The following is a 13519-nucleotide window of genomic DNA, read 5'->3' as shown; positions in this document are numbered from 1 at the left end:
CCGCCCCCCGACAATATTTAACACCAAGTTGGTGCCCATGTATATACCCTCTTAAAAATATGTTTTTTCAAGGGTTCTTTAGTAAAGAAAATTGTTCCATATAGAAGTATGTACACTCAAAGAACCATTTGCATGATGAAATAGTTCTTTGTATGGTGCCACGGTTCTTCAGATTTTTGAAAACTGTTCCATTTAGCACCAAAAAGAGCTCTTCTATTGCTGGGTGTAACAATAGAAAAACCTATTTGGTACTATGTAGAACAAGATACAACACATTCTTCATCAGTCTGAAGAACAATTTCACCGTGCAAAGAATGATTTAAGCATGCAAACCGTTCTTTGAGTGTTCATGATTCTATAGAGTCTTTACTAAAGATCCTTTGAAGAACCATGTATTTTAAGAGTGTGTGTGTGTATATATATATATATATATATATATATATATATATATATATATATATATACATATATATATATGTGTGTATGTGTGTATGTGTGTGTGTGTGTGTGTGTGTGTGTGTGTGTGTGTGTACAAACACACATGTATGTCAGCAGTGACGCGATTCACTCACTGACCTCAGAGCACCTGTGGTTTGCCCATAGACTTTGCTGCCTACTATATTTAACTCTACTACACACACTACACACAAGGCTACGAGTGACTCTGACGTGTTGTTGTGATGTGCAAGTCTATTTGTGAGAAATGTGGGTGTTAATGAAGACGATGGTTGAGATAACACTTGTAAAACACTGCAGTAGCTGATCAGTTTATGTTGGAAAGAGAGGTAGATGTGAACTAGTTCTGCCCTGAACACCATTTTTGGTCTCTGGAGCTCCAGCAGTAATCAACAGCAACCTTTGCAACTCTTGCAACACATCAAGTATAGACACAAAGGGCATACTTCGCGGCAATAGTAAGGGTCCTGCCACACTGGGAATACACGCTATCTAACACGGCATTAACTTGACGTTCACTGTTGTGAGTGAGCGAGATGTCAGGTGCTGAGCTGAGATAGTATATATTTTCTCATTTCAACAGTTTTAACAGCAATTAAAACTTAAAAATAAAGTATAAATATAGTATAGGAATGTGCTATTGTGGCCTCTACATGCAGCATTGTAAGTAGTTCTGTTTTTTAAGAAAAGAAATGTTTATGTTGGGCTCTTTTAGGTTCATTTGTACAAGGACTTTTATGTTGATGAGCCTGAATATGAGTGGAGTGGTGGGATTTTCCAGAGTAGAACAGAGGGCTGTGTTTTTAGCCATTAGTGCTGAAAAGGCTGCTTTTTCTCGCCGTATTTGGCACAGTTTTCAGCAAATTAAAAATAAAGCTGCATTATGGACTGTAACCTCATGTTGTCAAGTTTCTCCCAAGAACCCCAAACATTACAGTATTTTGCTGAAGCCTTTACTGAATGACATTTAGCCAAAAAAGAACCCCAAAAAAACAAATTAAATAGCCGAATCCCAAAATTAAAAACAGAATACCTACCCAACAAACAAATATCCGAATAATCAAATATTCGGATCGAGCTCTAAATGTTAACCATGTTAAAATAGCTTAACTTAAAAAAAGGCCACAAATATCAAAACTGATTTGAATCCATCAACTGAAAAATACTGAAAGTACTAAAAGTAAATTAATAAATAAACATTTAAAAAACTGACTACATGAAATGAAACAGTGTAACTGGAGTCAAATAGTTTTAGTAAATGCTGTTTGCAGAGAATGGAGGGATGGGAAATGAATGTGTGAATTAGGTCACAGATTTGCAGAATAGATCTAACTGAAATGGAGATCCTGGTTCCGGCCCAACCTGAGATGAAATGCATTTACAATCAAATTTCTTAATCAGCTAAAAACATCATATAGTCATATGGAAAATTTGAACACCTCTGGTCAAATGACATGTCTGTTAATTTTCTAAGTGAAAATGACTTCACACATCCTCTGCAGGGAATACATTTAAATATGACATATTGTGAAAAAAGCATAACATATAAAATGTGCCAAAACTTTTTAACAGACCACATTTTGTATTTTATTTTTTACAAAATGTTAAATTCAGCAGATAAGTGTGCATTAAAATGGACAGAAGTTTGTTTTCTGTAGAGAAAATCAACAAAGCATGGAATTTGACCAGTTGCGCCCAAACATACAACTAATACTGGGGTTATTACTGTATCAGAATTTTGATTTGGAGCTGCTCAATACCAAATGATACTACGGCAAAAAGGTAAAAAGACACTTCACTGGCTGCACACCTGATGTCTATTAAGCTGAACACAGAAGCAGATGTCGTTTTTACAGCTTAATTAACAAAAGTCTTTCTTTTTAAATGCATGAAAAATACACTGTCAAGCTGTGCTAACTTATTTACAAAAGGAACTGAAAATGAGGATTGAAATAAAGTGGAGATTGAGAAGAACAGAGAGTCGTACCTGGAGCTGTTGGTGCACGCACAGTAACAGCAAGACTGAAAATAGTCTCTTTCTTTCACTCACTCTCTCGCTCTTTCCCTATTTTTTACTCTGTTAGAGGGCTTCTGGTGTGTCACATTCTCACATCACGTATACTTTCTCTGATCATATCTTTAGTTCTGTGGCTCTTTCTCTCTCTTTCTCTCTCTCTCTCTCTCTCTCTCTCTCTCTCTCTCTCTCTCTCTCTCTTTTGCTGTCACACTCTCTCACTCTCTTTCTTTCACTCTCTCTCTCTCTCTCTTTCTCTCTCTTTCTCTCTCTCTCTCTCTCTGTGTGTTCATTACATGTTCAGCTTTTTGAGGTTTAGGTCTAAGTTTTGGGGGTAAAGTTAGAACATTAGATACTTTCTTTTCACCAAAGCCATCATTGGGCAGTTTGATGTGAACATTTTCATTATAGAGAAACTTTGCTAATCTGAATTCTTTACAGTGGTGGTGATGTCCTCAACACAGATATCAGCACCATTTTATGTACTATCCAAAACAACCAGTGAACCTACACACATCTTCTGACTTTTTTATATGTAATGTTGATGATGATAAAATAGTGGTAAATCAGAAAAAATCTTTGGGGTTTAGGCCAAAACCTGACCTCAAAACTATCGTAAAGATATTTCTGGGGCATTGGGCAGCATATTCATAACCATTTCATGCAGTAATTTTCTGTGAGGTAGCTTTTAGAGGCATTAAACACTCTGGACGACTGGTGCCAATCATCATAATTGTAAACAACTGTAACTGTTTCTTTAGAACAGAGCATTTCGCCTCAAACCACTCTGAATGACTTTGTTTATGTCTTAATGATTTAATTATACAGAAATTTTGGACATTTTTTTAGATCCCCTTTAAATACTGAGTAATGCATTGCAATGGAATACCTTAGTATAGGGGTTCACAACTCACAGTGCTGGTGTCCAGCACAATTTGGTGATTTACCTGCTCAAACACTCATCTGTTAATTGCCAGGTTTAGTGGGTATGTTTCAGTAGGGAAACTACCAAATTGTGCTGGACTTCAGGGGTTGTGCACCCTTGGCCTAGTAGCCTGTATCAGCACATAACCTGAAGTTTTTCAGGTTCTGTTCGTCTCTTTTTGGTTTCATTTGGTCCCTCAAGTCAAAGTCTTTCAGTGAAGTAATCATCCAGCATCTATCAGTATAGGAACTGTTTGTTAGCCACAATTCTTCTTTTTTGGGGATTGTTTTGGTGAAAAATACAAGGCTAAAAGTGGAAACGATGATATGTGCTGTCACCAGTGTAGCAGAATGAAATTAAACACAAAATGGAATAAAAGAAGTAAGTAAAACAGAAGTGAAAGTTGTATTATTTGATAAAACTCAGGAAAGCACAAATCCATCAAAATGTTACTTGAGTACATGGATCTAAGAAAATGCATGTAGTTACTACCAGCCACTGCTGGAAAGAGTACATGTATCCTCTCCTGCAGTGCACTTTTACTGACATAGAGAAGTGATTCTAGATCAGCACTGAGTCCATGTTTCGCAACAACGCCTTTTCCTCTAAATCTTGCATTGAAGGAAAAAGATTACCCTGATCAGTAAACTCGATCTCCACCACAAACTGATAAAGGTTGTTTTTCGCTGATTCTCTTGATACCATTCCAAACAAAAAACCCCACATTTTATGAAGGGATAAGCACAAAAACCTCAAAAGATGGCTTGTCTCATATGTACTGCATCTTTGCCATGTTGGACTAAAATGTTACTCTACATGTCTGTTATGAAGCTGTTCAATTCTTTGGCTAACCACAAGTTAAGAACTGAAAAAGCTTTTCATTGCACTAAAAAGCTAGAAGTTCTTTTTTTGTGGTTCATTATGATTATATTCAGCATTTTGTTTCAGTATGAGGTCCAGAAGAGGCCTCACTGCAGTTAGAAAATTCCAAAGATACCTCCAAGATCTCTGCTGTTAAAGTACATGCTAACATAGTAAGCTAATTGTGCAGTGTTAGCATGTTAGGTATTGTTGTTATTGTGATACTGAGCTATTTTCTAGCACTAATCCCTGAAAAATCAATGTCATTTTTACACTACGAAGTTCAAAGGAGAAGAACTAGGCAATTAAAGCCCCATTAGGCAATTGTCAAAACTTGCTGCTCTCTAAACTTTCATTTCTACTGCAATACAAAGAGCACAGCTTATGCACAATGCTTAGTACTTTAGTGTCATTATTTTGAACACACTGTCACCACTTTGCTAGAAAAACCAGCATATAGCAGCATGACTGTTCACCAGCAAAACCAACATATACTAGGTGATTTCAGCTGGTTGCAAATCCTGATTGGGAAATCCTGATTGGGGTACCAAGCTATCCAGGCCTGGTAATCATTTAAAACAAATAAATAATAAACAAAACCTCATATCTCCATTTTGGCTGTTTTTCATGTATTTTTGCATAATTTGAAAATGCCAGATGGTCTTTACATTATATTCAAATTTCAAGATAAATGGACCAATAGAAATTGTCCAAATGACTTACAGAAAAATACTGTTACATTAACGTGCGTTGAAAGTTAAGAATGTTTCAGCCTTCTCCTATAAAGTTACAATTCTGGAGAAGAGGATTTTGTTGCGATAGTGATAATATATATTTTTATTTTAAATTTATATTATGTGCTATCTTTCAAGTCATTCTCTGCTGGTACATGTTGAGCTGCAGGAAATCCTTTGAAGGAGATAAGGACGTAATGAACACAGTAAACATTCAGTTTTAGTAGAACTTACAGTCTGGAGAGGCTTTATGTTACTGTGTTCTGACAACACATTGGCTTTAAATTGTTTCTTAAAGTGCAACTACAGTATTTTCGGTCACCTTTGGTCTTAATTTTCATCTCTACAATATCCTCTCTATGTCTTCTTTAAGTGAAATCCTCACTGTTTACTAGTCTTTAGTCCTTTACGTCCAATTATTACAGTAGTAGTTAGTTATGAGTGCTGGACTTTAAGAATTTCATAGCATTCTTACTTCCTTCTTAAATTAGTGGCATATTCTTGCTGTAAGAGACCAGCCACTTGCTCACAGCGGTCATCCAAATGAGTGTTTATCTCATGTTATTTTTATATGTTATATGGATGCAGGGCACAAATTTGATCTGAAAAGTGGGCGGGACCAATATTAAGAGGGTTTGGCCTGCATACAATGCTTGAACCATATAAAAGTTGCAGATTTCATACATAAAACTAAGTAAAGAGGTAATTTACCATATTCTCATAAAATGTGTTGCTTCATGTGTCAACGTTAAAACACAACAAGGACATGAAGTGTCACTGATGCGAAGCACCAACATGTAATAGCCCAAAAATCCTAAAAAGCATGCACTTCTCATGTGTTAACAGCGCTTAATAGACACAAGTTTGTTTTTACTCTCGTTACCAGAGTGACATTAGCACCCCTTTGTGGACAACCTTGTTAAATGTGAGTGAGTGAGTTACGAGCCAGGTCCGTAAGGTGTTTTGCCTCTAAAAACAAACTGTATTATTAACAGGAAATACATGTGTGGTCGCTTTGTAGTGTGGACAGATAATAATCACTTCAAGTTGATACGAATCAAACAAATTAGCTGTTAGACTACCTGCTACACAAAGCACTGCTGCACACTCACAGAGCCTTTTTTTGGTTCAGTGTGAGTGTGATGTGTTTTCACTTATGCAGATGCCCTCTATTTTAGCTTGTATTAACAACACAGTGTGATTCTTGTGGGAGATGCAAGTTATTAGTGGTTATATGTATCATTGTACAGAACTGATTCAAAGTCAGAATTGAAAATCCATTTGTGCTCTTAACTGACTTGGACTTTAGACTAAAATCCCTCTGATTCTGTACTTTAATTATGTTTATTTTATTAAAACAAATTACAGCACATTGCATTTTGTCACTACCAAAACAATCATTACCGAAGATTTACCAAATGTTTCAGTAGTGACAATTCTAATTTTAAGCTCATTTTGAGAAAAACACTAGCCAGAACATAACTAGCAAACACAGCTTTGAACGAATTTACACACATAAAATCAAATTTTTCATTAAAACACTAACAGTTTTCTTGATTGCAGAAATGTATGTTTCAGTAATGACAATTCTTAATGTTTCACACAAATTTTCAGACGATGGAACACATTTACTGCTCACCAAGTGGCAATGAGGGACAGGGATCTGGGATCTTTCCACTTTACTTTAAAACAAACAAAACAAAACAAAAACAAACAAAAAAAACAAGTATTATTTTGAAAAGTTGGGGTTTAGGACAGCCACCTCCCAGTAGAAAGTACCCTAGAAATTATGATTTCGTATATATATTTATCTTATTATTATCTCAATTAATGCCTTGGCTTTTAATATCATCATAACAGATCATAACATAATCCTTGTAAATATCTAAAGTGTAAATACTTTTTTTATTTTATCATCTATGTACAATTCCAATTCCAAAAAAATTAACAATAAACAAAATGCTAATACAAATAGGAAGCAGTGATTAGTAAATTCTATTTGACCTGCATTAAATTGAAAATGGTACAAAAACACAATATTTTTTACCTTATGAACTTTATTGTTTTGTGTGAATATTTTTTTATTCTAAATATGATGCCTGCAAAACATTCCAAAAAAGTTGGGACAGGATCATGTTTACCATTGTGCTACATTACCTTTCCTTTTTAAAAACATGTTTGAGGACTGAAAACACCAATTGATCCAGCTTTGAAAATGGATTTTTTTGCCATTCTTCTGTTATACAAATCCTCAGCTGTGCAACCGTGAAGGGCTTTTGTTGTCATATTTTTGGGCTTAAAGACAGCTTTTTCAATGAGAGACAATTCTGGACCCCAGGCAGGCCAGTCTAGCACGCGCACACTGATTACGCAGCCATGCTGCTGTAGCACATGCAGAATGTGGCTTGGTGTTGTGATGCTGAAATGAGCATCAGGGTCCCAGATACTGTTAGCTTTTTTTCTGATGCATTTTTCACAAAGTGGTGAGCTTGCCCCATGTTTATTCAAAAAGGACTAGGCCTTTCTTGGATGCTCCTTTTACACCTGCATAATTGCATCACTGTTTAACATGTTTTTTGAAAATTTCACAATGTTTCCAGTCTTAAATTACTCCTGTCCCAACTTATTTGGTACATGTTGCAGGCATCAATTTCAGAATGAGTTTGTATTTACAAAAAAGCAATAAAGTTGATAAGTTAAATCACTACATATCGTTGTTTTTGATTTTAGCACAAGCACAGTAATAGGAGAACTAGTAGTAATAGGAGACAGTTTTGCTGTCCCGACAGTCTGCCATAATGACTGTTTTCATAGAGCCCCCATCAAATGCATAGTGCGTAAATCCTTCAGATTCAAAACTTCAGTTTTTAAAGATGCAGGGGGTTTGGAGATCTCTCTGGTGGACATAAAAGTGCAGATAAACATTTCACAACATTGGTTGTGCTTTGGACTCTTTTCCCATGCAGATGAATCTGATGATAGAGAGTGTGTTGAAAGAGTGTTTAAAGAGAACTCAGTCCTAGTGTGGTGAAGATCTTCCGAGGATGTAAGTGATAGCAGATCTACTATCGGCTGCTTCATCAGTGTAATGTTGATTTTGCATGTAAAACCCAAGCATTGAGCCAGACCTTCTTTTTGAGCCTGTGCATGAGACACATTAACACATAAAGATGCATGAAGCTCAGTAATGCAACTTAAATCTTACATAGTGCAGCTTTATTTCACTGTAAACCCTCAGTTTACCCAAATCATCTCAGGAAATTCTATGCCTTGAATTAAGTTTTGAAACTTCTTATTTTTTGTTGTTGTTTGTATTTAAACATGTTGAATACCATCAAACCTTTAAGACAATGCTTAAGGAATCATTTCAACTGTACCACTGCAGTAACTTCAGCTTTTAATGTAAAATAAATAAATGAATAAATAAATAACCACATACTTGATCCATTTTCATTATTCAAGTTTACCTTTTCACTTATGACATTTTTCTTATGTTTAATTGAATTTCATACCAATAAATATCACATTTTGCTCAAAAGCAACATGTGAATGCAGTTGTAATGATCAAACATGGGAAAAAAACGTCTTTTTCAGAAAAAGAGTTACACTGCTAATTGGCAGTATCTTATTAATTACAACCAAAGGAATTAACATATACAGATGCACAAAACACTATCATGGCTAGAATAACTAAAACATGTTAAACCCATCCAAACTTATCATATAGCTGGAGTATAAAGTGAAAGTGAAAACAAGTGAAAATGTTGTTCATGTAAAAACAACATATGATGGATAAAATAGGAGCTGCTATACTCCCTGCACTTGCTTAGAACTTGTGGTGTTCAGTGTGTTCTTCTCACAAAATGAAGCACAATTGATTTTTCAACCTGACAGTCCAAACAACTTGCCTGGATTAAGTGTAACAATTAAATTTGAGAAGAAACTCTACTTCATTATTGAAGTACAAACTACGTCAAGGCTTACAGTGCAGGACTGGTAGGAAGCAGTCTAGTTGGGAAAACTCAGTATTTAAACTTTAGTTAAAACCATAAGTGACGTTGCTGAGTTTTCTTAACAATGCAAATGAAGAATGCGGACTTTGCACAACTTTGTTTACAGTGTGGCCAGTTCAACACTGGTGACTATACTGAGGCTAGGTAAAGGATGGTTTCACCGCTGACTCATTTAGGTTACGCATGGGAACTGCAGCAAGTACTATAACTGTCTCAGAGCTCAGAATTCACCTCTGCACTGCGCAACACAAATAGACCTACTGCAACGCCCACACGGCTAATTATACAGGCTCCCAGGTGTGTGTGTGCATGCATGTGTGCATGCGTGCATGCGTGCATGTGTTTGTGTATGTGAGTTTGTGCATGCTTGTGTGTTTGTGTTAATTTGTTAATTGTTCATTTCTCTTTTGCCCACCCTCACCCCCACTATATACATACTTAGAAGTGCATGGGATATTGTGCAAACATGTAGATGGACTGATTGATGGAAGTGATGTTTCTGATTATGTTTTAAAGGGAAATTCCACTCAGTCAGAAGTGAACAATCGGTCCATGCAGAAAATAAATCAAACATACATGTAATCACTTGTGTAATTAACTATGTAACAAACAATGCAAGTACATTTAAATAGTATAGCAAAAAAGAATTAATATTGAGCAAATGTTTGTGCACTCCACTTAAATCGCAATGATACAAGTACAGAAGTGGGATACCATGGCACATAGCAATACTTTAGCAACCACCTGGGATAGCAACCAGGTAGCAACACCAGACCAACACAACCAAATGACAATGCCTACACAATTGTGACCACCTAGCAGCACCCTGGCAGCCACATGGAAAACAATGCAACATCCTAGTAACCACCAGAGATACCATGGGTGCCACCTAGCAACACCCTACCAACCATCTGGGATACCAGCAATGCCTTAGTATCCACCAGAGATTCCATAGCACAACCTGGGAAGCCATAGCAACCATTAGCAACACTTTAACAACCACCTAAAATATCACAGCAACTGTTAGGTAACACCCTAACACCCATGTGGGAATTGCTTAAGCTGTGCAGTAACTCTGATTTTTCTTAGAGGAAATTCACTTTTCTACTTATAATATGATTGTTTCAGTCCTAGAGAGGCATCACTAATAGAATGAATGGAGGTTATTTGTAACACAGAACCTCTAATGGCGTTTTCACACTTGTCCCGAATACTTGAGTCCGCACAGGTGCACAGGTTTGCAAATTGGTTGGCACTAGCTTCATCCTTCATCCACGCAACTTCACATGTGGCGCCCGGAGTAGACAGTTTCCACATCCCAGCAGACTGCACCAGAGCCCCACACCATCTATCTCAGGGGGACCAGATTGGTTTTCTGGACCACTCCTGAGCTCGAAAACAGCTTTCACACTTGACCAAACATATTGAACTCACAGAGCTAGCAGCTGCGGGTCTGGAAAAAACCTCTAGTGTGAAAACGCCCTAAGAGTCATTAGCTCACATTGATCTTTAGCACTGATGCACACACTAAAATTGTCTTGCTGGAGGTAAATATGTATGCAAGTATCATTGATTCCATGGTTAATTTGCTCTGATATGTGCGCTTATCATTTGCACTTTATGAACAGGTGCTCTTATTAATTACATTATGAATGTTATTGCTTTGTTAACCCCTTAAATAGCCAGGACACACCGGCGGGTCCAAAGTTTTACTACACACTTTCATAACTAAACTATAACGCAACCAGTTTGCATTGTAGTCTATACATATACTGAATAATAACCCTTAGTATATAATAAACCTAGGATTTTAACGGGTTAATATAGTTATTTTGCATAAGATGATAGACAGTTGATGCAAGATTCCCCTGGGGGCTTCTATACCCATGTAGGGGGTCCAATAGATAAAGAGGCTCTTTCTTCACCACAGAGCACCTAAGGTGATTATTTCTTAATAAAGCTTGGGCACAAATGAATATACTGAGGCCACAAGTTAAGTTTCTCATGGCCATGTGGCTTCAATATATAACTGCATGACCTCAAGATACTTAACTCAGGCCTCAAGATATTAATTTATGGCCATGCCTTATTAAAAGATAATCATCATAGTATTCGTCATCATATTCGTCCTTCTACAGTTTATTTCCCCTAGTTGTGCATAGGCTTGTGCATAATCATGCTGTACATGCTAAACTCATACAGAGACATAGTTTAGCTTTACAGTAAATTGGGCTTTGTTCTTAAGAGGTGCATCTTCCCCATGTCTTGTTTCTGTTCTATTTTCAATAGATGTCTGCTGAAGTTTGAGAACATTGTGACCTAGGCTTGTGGTCAAAAGTGTTAATTTAGACCGTGAGGACGTACCATAATAGTTGTTAGCAGGGTGATGGTGTGTTTGAATGCGTGAAGTCCATTCAGTTCAAGATCACAGTTACTTTTAAGAATGCGTTTGCAGTTATTCAGTGCAAAGATTTTGAGTGCAAGATACAGTAAAATCTGTAATGAGATAGCAAGTGTGAGACAGCTTACATGGAAATAGACATTTTCTAACTTAAGAATTAATGTGTTCTTTACAAATCCCAAACTCCAGCCTGTAGTAAAATTTATTTGATATGTGAGGCCACTAACTTTGAATAGACTGGAATTGATGCCATTACATGAGCATTATCAGACAACTGCAAATTCTGGATAGGTTTTGACCAGCTGCCTTAAGAAATTTGATGTTCAGGATTCTGCTCTTTTTTTAATGAGATCTAGTTAATGTTGGATGTCCAGTTTGCCTTAAAGCAAAGTATTCACCAGTTATTTTGTATGTTGATGAGAACATGATGACAACTTTTTCTAGGGTTTGCTTAACACATGAATGCATTCAACATTGGTACCTTCACAGAAAATGATAAAAACATTAATGGTGTTTTTTCCACCAGACAGTACAGCACTGCACAGTCACTAATCTGAACCTAGAACTATCCATACCCTGGTTGAGTACCTGTGTGCATTTCCCATTGCACACATGCAAAGTTAGCATTCACTGTAAACACAAACAACTGGAGCAACAGTGGAGGAGCTTTCAGCTCTGATTTACCTTTTACTTGCTGTTCGGTTTTACGTAAGTCACAGCAATTCTGGCTAGCTATTGTTTTTTTTTTTCTTTTCACAAACTGAGAGATGATTCTGTAATAATTGTGTTTGACCATTCACGAGTTTGCACCATCACTAGCTCCAACTGTGCTTTCCAGCTCAGCATGCTTAGGACCCCAACAAGACTGTTAATCAAATTCAGCATTAGGGCCAAGCAGCAGCCATTAGTAGCCAAGACCACCTTTGTTGAGTCCAAGACAAGTCCAACACCATGACTAGTCGAGACAGAGTCAAGACCGAGTCCAAATGAAAGTAACACCAAGTCAAGACCGAGTCCAAATGAAAGTAACACCAAGTCAAGACTGAGTCCAAATGAAAGCGAGACTGGGTCAATTTCAAAACCCAAAAAAATCAATGTCTCTTCAGGACCAGCCCTTAATTAGTCTTCATCTCTTTCCAATACAAATCGCCCACTCAGAATGAATGCCCACCAGTGCATGCTCTAAATCAGTGGTGTCCAATCTTATCCACAAAGGGCCAGTATGGCTGCAGGTTTTCACTCCAAATAAGCTGAAGCACACCTGATTCTACTTGTTTAATCAGTTGGGCTTAGTCTTCAAACATTTCATCAGGTGACCTCCTTCTTTGCTGGAGTGAAAACCTGCAGCCACACCGGCCCTTTGCGTATAAGATTGGACACCCCTGCTCTAAATAAATCCAACCAGCGCCCACACAGAATGAATCCAACCAGCGTCCAGTTCTGATTTCTCTAAATTAGTGCAACTAATAAATACTCTAAACAAATTTAATCAATGCTTGTATCTTGAAATATTGTGAAAAATGTGATTACACACAACAGCCTATCTGATTATGTCCTGATGGCTTAATTAAGTCAGTTAATTTACTTGGCTGTTTTAGGTGAACCTTGTTTTATCAGTTTTGGTATCAATATTATGTCAAGATATCTTCTGATTTCTTTCTGACATAAATGAAATTCAAACTAAAGCCTTTAAATTAGCAAAACTAAATGTTCCAATCAATAATGCTATTTTTCTTAGTTCCGTGTTAGTCACTGCAGTAAGCTCACTTGAGCCATTTTTTTATTTACTTCTACTTCAGTGATTATTTGCATATAATAAATTTCAAGTCATTATCTGCTAATCTAACAGTACTTCTACGTGAGCCATTATTTCATTAGAGTAACAGTAACTTACTGTCATTTCTATCGAATCCAAAGTAACAAAACGTCAAAAATAAATATATTAAAACTATTCTGGCTTGACAGCAGCTGACTGAACACGACTCGTTTTACATGTAACACTCAGCCACGTCATTAGAGAGGCTCTGCGCCATCCCACATATCAGTCCTTACAGATCACCTCTACTGTCTAGTTATGAACTTAAACAAAAGTAAATATTAGTAATCTATCTTAAA

At 36.8% G+C, this 13519-nt stretch overlaps 1 protein-coding gene across 2 annotated transcripts in view; it reads right to left on the bottom strand.

Moving 5' to 3' along the window:
- Positions 1-13405, bottom strand: part of LOC118822311 (interleukin-21 receptor) — a 29360-nt gene extending 15955 nt beyond the window's left edge. The window contains exon 1 of one of the 2 annotated variants that reach the window (XM_036591281.1): positions 13299-13405. In XM_036591281.1, coding sequence (XP_036447174.1) covers positions 13299-13304 — 6 coding nt within the window. In that variant the 5' untranslated portion in view covers positions 13305-13405. Of the gene's footprint in view, positions 1-2443; positions 2635-13298 lie in introns of those variants that run through there. The other variant, XM_036591290.1, reaches the window with a different exon arrangement.
- Positions 13406-13519: the final 114 nt, after the last annotated feature.

This window comes from Colossoma macropomum, unplaced genomic scaffold (genome assembly GCF_904425465.1).
Source record: "Colossoma macropomum unplaced genomic scaffold, Colossoma_macropomum, whole genome shotgun sequence".
Classification (NCBI taxonomy): Eukaryota; Metazoa; Chordata; class Actinopteri; order Characiformes; family Serrasalmidae; genus Colossoma; species Colossoma macropomum.
The sequence above is the reverse complement of the archived record's forward strand: the minus strand, read 5'-3'. Positions and strand labels throughout refer to the sequence as shown.